At 42.0% G+C, this 5269-nt stretch overlaps 1 protein-coding gene across 2 annotated transcripts; it reads left to right on the top strand.

The window, feature by feature from the left end:
* The first annotated feature begins 269 nt into the window (after positions 1 to 269).
* On the top strand, positions 270 to 2392 carry cox7c (cytochrome c oxidase subunit 7C). 2 transcript variants are annotated; one of them, XR_003932560.1, is made up of 3 exons: positions 285 to 447; positions 1754 to 1893; positions 2309 to 2392. XR_003932560.1 is itself a non-coding variant. In XM_030104905.1 (2 exons), the coding sequence occupies exons 1-2, from the start codon at positions 373 to 375 to the stop codon at positions 1868 to 1870; spliced, it is 192 nt and encodes a 63-aa protein (XP_029960765.1). In that variant the 5' UTR covers positions 270 to 372; the 3' UTR covers positions 1871 to 1872. The 2 variants fall into 2 exon arrangements, 1 of the variants encoding a protein (XP_029960765.1); XM_030104905.1 differs by lacking the exon at positions 2309 to 2392 and having other exon boundaries at positions 270 to 447; positions 1754 to 1872.
* Positions 2393 to 5269: the final 2877 nt, after the last annotated feature.

Here is a 5269-nt window from a genome sequence, read left to right as displayed (position 1 = left end):
TTCTTCAGAAGGAGTTTGTGAACTGATTTGTGACTTTATTCTGCTTTCTGAGGCATATAGGTTTGCTTGGCTCAATAAAAGTGGGCATTAGTGTGTTGTTTGATGGTAGGATGAGGTATTGTTTGAATGGTAAAATTACTATCATAAGGGCCTGTCGAGAATGCTCCGCCCCCTCTGTACTGAGACCCACGCTCTGCCTCTGGCAGTGCTGCATACAATGACATAAGCCTATAATTGAAACGACATTTCCCAGAAGGCAAAGCGTCATTCTCACTCTCCCACAATCCTTTGCGCTGTCCTGCCGCTCACGGAAACAAGAAGGTCGCAGTTAGCAGCAGTAAACTCAAGCGGGAGAGAAATTAGACCGCAATCATGCTGGGACAAGCTGTGAGGCGCTTCACGACGTCTGCTATCCGTTCCTCACACTATGCTGAAGGACCAGGCAAGGTGAGCGGACATCTTTTCTTATCGAGGTTATTTTAGAATGAGTTTTCCATGACGGGGCCTGGTCTGTGCAGCCGACGCTAGCTGCACTTGGAGGTCACGTCCGTCCCTTGACAGCTATCTGATTGTACCGCAGCTGAACTCAGAGACACTTTTATATTTTATTGTTTAATGACGCTGCACGGCAGACTTGAGTCTTCACTTAATGTTTTTCAACCGACAGCTTCAGTAAGTCCTGCGTGTCAGTGTTAGCCAGGTTAGCTAATCATTAGCCGGGAGAGGTAGCCCGGAAGCAGAGCTGCCAGACTCAAACTCAAACTTAAGTTGATCTAACTAATAAGAAAAACTAGATAAACGGGTTCAAATGATTCCAATGTTGGTATAGTAGCATATACTTGAACATTCACGGCGATTTGGATACGAGTTATGTGTTTATGTTGCAGTAATGTAGGCTAGCTGCGGTGGTTTAAGGTCAGAGTTGTTTTTTATGACATCCGAGAGAGGGGTCAAACATCAGAGGATCTAACACAAGATCACTTGTAATATACGTACATCCTAATATATTTATATTGATGCGAACACAGGGATATTTTCCAGGGTCATTCTGATGTTACTTGTCTGCAAAGGGTGTTTATTGATGCTTCATTAACTCTAGACTTAAGACAAAATACAAGTTTATCCTCAGCGTAATCTTATCTTGACATTCAACATATGGCCTTTCTAAAAGTGCAAATTTAGTTTGTTATAATTCAAATTTGGGATTGGATTAATCGCTTTCAAACAACAAGCTACACTTTAAAGATTGAATAATGCAATAGTTTACGTTAAATGTATTGACTGCTTGACATCTGGACTCCTCTTTCTGCAAGGGCTGTTACAGTCCTGTAAGTGTAAACATTGAATTACATATTGTAGTGTAAATGATGAAAATTTTAAATCCTTCATTTGAAAATTGAAGGGAAAAAAATCAAATCTACACCTCTTACTGGCTCGATTATTACACATCCCCTGTCACACCATATTCTCTACATCGTCACTACACTTTTTTAGGTAAAATTGTGATAGCTATGAAGCAATCTAAAAAAAAAGCAACTTGAATTAAATCGGGTTACAGTGATTTTGTATTTACCATACAAAAATTGTAGACATATCTGTTTGGAAAAATCATGCTGTCAGGGGAAGGTCCCAGTCTTGACAACAGACAGTTAATGGTAGATTATCTATTGTTGTTGTAAGTTTTTGCAGTCTTGGGTTGGAATTTTGTTGTCTGAATGAAGTTCACTGCATCATCATCCTTGTCTTTCAACAGAACCTGCCATTCTCTGTGGATAACAAGTGGCGTCTGCTGGGCATGATGGTCTTGTTCTTCGGAAGTGGCTTTGCATTCCCCTTCATTGTCGTCAGACATCAGATTCTGAAGAAGTAAAATGCTCCAGCGATTCCTTCAAGGTAATTACATCTGCCATTTTTATCTAGCATATCTGCTTTCATTAAAATGTCAGTGCGATGTGGCATTTACATCAGCCTTGATTTGTGTCGTGGTCTCGGCCAATCAGAGGCCTTCGCAGCACCTCTTGAGCCTTTTTTCTTTGTGACTTGTTTTAAATAAATTACCGGCATGTCTGTGAGTGACAGTAACAAATGTCATGTGGGTTCACGTTCCTACTCTGTTGTGTAGATAAGGTAACACTTTACCAAGTTAATGTGACAGTTTATTGCCGACTTTGATGTGTATCTAGATGGGAGCCGGTCAGTGTTGTTGTCACATTTATCTTTGCTGGTGTTTCTTTATAAATTGCTTTTCATACATCAGATGTTTGCAAGTCATCCCATCACTTTTTGCTCTCTCTTGTTCTTTCCACAGGCTGTCAGCTGGAACATATTTATCTGTGCAGAAGAATGGGAATCACTTAATTTTCTTTGTAAATAAAGCCTCCTTAAGTACAAAGATGCCTCCTATCATTTATTTTATCACTTATTGGTTTTACTTTTTTTTTTTTAGAAAGCCGGCTTTCAATTATACAATGAACTTCTTAAAAAAAATTCTTGAGAATTTTGTCATTTACAGTTTCAAATATAAAATCTGAAAAAGAGCATCATTTTCGAAACACTGTAAATGTGACACGTGTTACTTTCCACGAATAGTCATAGACGTATGGTTGACCTGTTGGTGTTAAGAGAATGTTGTATGTGGAAGTTACTGTAAATGAAAGCTCTGCTGTCAGAATCATGAGGAATTAGCTGGAAGTGGGCGATTGAGAATCAGAACGAGAGGGCTTGCAGTGAATAATCCCCTCCTCTTAGAACTCTTCTGATGGGTATTGTTCTTCCTCTCTATCGCTGCAATTGGACTATATTGAATAACCTTTTCAGTTCAATTAACCCTGTGCTCGAGGCTATAATTATCCAAGGACAAAGTATTAAAAAAGGTGGCGTTGCTGCTCAGTGGGTGAAAAGGGATAATGTAAAAGTTAAAGAGGGTTTCCATGCACCTTCCTTCAGGTCTGCCTCTTGCCCGAAGTCATTTTCAGAACCAGGCGAAGGTTAGTTTTTCGTTTGCACGTACTGTGTAGCAAAGAGCGGCCCTAATGATATGAAGGGAGACATGCAGGGACGAGCTGTAAGCATAAGAAACAAGCGGCTGCGTAGCCTTTGTACCCCTGTCTCCCTGATTTTCACACACGACTCAAAGCAAATTGTAAACCTGTCAGGCGCTTTTGTGGTCTCTTGCATTTGTAATGACGTTATACTGTCTGAGCCTCTGGGCTTTCTCGCCTGGAATAGCATTCAGGTCTCGTCGTTCTCGCTAGGTGGTGATAAAGTTATCAGAGATTTAATGGGGTCAACAAGTGGGAACTGATGTTTCATGCGTGTATTGCATTTTTTCGCTCTTTGACCTTTGTTTGGTAGCTCAAGGACAGAGCCCCCACCACCCCCCGTCTCTCCCAGTGAATTAATATGGTACGTCCCATTATTACACAACTAGATCAGCTCCAACTCCTGTCAAAACACCACGACTGATAGTAGTTTGGCCTTGTAGTGCTCAAGTTTGATTGAATACCTTTTAGATTTGGTTGTTCTTCCTGTGTGTGCGTGGGTTTACTCAGGTTACGCACTCTCTGCCTCCAGTACCGAGAGAGCCGTACAGAAAATGGATGAAAGGAGGAAGTCCTTACGACATTTTTGTTCTTGTTGATAGTATTTCAGTCGCTCTGCCATCTGCCAGTTCAAGCACTCCACCCTAATCACCTTTAAATAATGATTTGTTCTCAGGATGGTTCTTGAGAAGTTGCTTCAAGTATAATTGCCTGATCCTGCTAATTGATGTCCTTCAGCTCCTCACCCCAGCCGTGCTTCAGATCGACTCAGAAAGTGCACCTCAAAGATGAATTCGCTCTGCTCACAGAGATTTCAAGCACCCGAGTGCCATTTCGAGATGAACAAGCCTCGGTGAAGTGATGCTCCATGCGAAGTCTTTTTTTTGACTATATAAACAACCCGAAAGGTGGGGTTAGCATCAATTCTCCTCGCATCCAGCAAGGCTGCGAAGTGACTGCCGCAACTTTTTCACACTTATTTCTGTCCTGAAAACAGCAAATCATTCTGTCCAGTGAGTGTCTTCGATGCCGTCGTGATACAGCAGTAAAAACTTGACAGCGCTGCTTCTAAGCTCTGAACTCAGACAGTGTGGCACGGAATGAATTGAACTGCCAGCAGCTACTTTAAATTTTACAAATGGTTCACTTCAGTGCTACAGTACGCTCTGGCACTCAAGAGTGCTACTTCGAGAATGTCCCCAACATTTGGGCCCTTTGGCAGAAAAAAAAAAAAAAAAAAAAAAACATTGAGAGATGTGCATTTGCTCCCACTGAGTGCACGAATTTAGACTCGCACTGACACTTAATGCGCTCCGGTCTCGGTGGACCGCCACATTATCTGGCCATCCAAGAGTGAAAAAACATGTACTAAGCAGAGGGACATTTTTGAAAATACAGTAGTTATAAATGATCTATTCTCTGCCATTATGCACTCAAACAGGAGCTTTTAAGAATCCTAGCTGATGCCAGCCTCCAACAATGAGGACCAATTAGACACAATGGTCCTATCTGGACAGGGACCAAGCTGCAGTGCAGTCCTGGCGACACATGAAAAGTGCATCAGGGTGTGCTGGCACGGGCCGTGTTGCGGGAGGGGTCCCATTGTGTCCACCGTTGTCGACATCACACGTTTTTAGACGGGCTCGCCATATCTCGGCCGTGTGGCACTTTGAGTGGCTGCAGGAAGAGAGCAGGGGGAGACGGAAAAAGAATACATTACGGGGGGGATTATGCAGCGAGCGTGCCAAGTCTCCTGCAGGAGTTTGTCATGGTGCATTTAGTATGTAACTATAATAGATAGGGGTAGTGCAGTTATGTGTATGCTTTACGGTTTGCTTAAGTTCACACTGTCATTATGGGCAATGCGTTGTAAATTCAGTGTAGTTGCATTTTAATCCCTTTCTCTCCCGAGCATGCATGCATTCATTAAAACAAAGCATAGCCATTACAGATTAAGTCCATTCCGGAGCGTTGCAGTTGTTGAAATCATGCAGATGTCTCCCCATAAAATGGGATCAGTTACCTGCAATTACTGCACTGAAATAACTACAAAGGTGAAAGCCTTTAACTGTACATACAGAGAGGACACGGCTGCAACATTAAAGCTTTTTATCCAACACACTAATATAGTTTTATGTGTTCTTGCAGATATGCAAATCATATTATTTGCAGTATTTGTGGACATTCATTGCAGCCTCTGTAGACTCTTCTGCATCTCACGTGTGGAA

This window comes from Salarias fasciatus, chromosome 12 (assembly GCF_902148845.1).
Source record: "Salarias fasciatus chromosome 12, fSalaFa1.1, whole genome shotgun sequence".
NCBI lineage: Eukaryota > Metazoa > Chordata > Actinopteri > Blenniiformes > Blenniidae > Salarias > Salarias fasciatus.
This window is presented reverse-complemented; position numbering and strand designations above follow the sequence as displayed.

Bases quoted from the DNA above. Each gene is read 5' to 3' on its own strand.
- cox7c (XM_030104905.1), top strand. From the start codon at position 373: ATGCTGGGACAAGCTGTGAGGCGCTTCACGACGTCTGCTATCCGTTCC. The intron at 448-1,753 runs GTGAGCGGACAT...GTCTTTCAACAG, and splicing joins ATGCTGAAGGACCAGGCAAG to AACCTGCCATTCTCTGTGGA.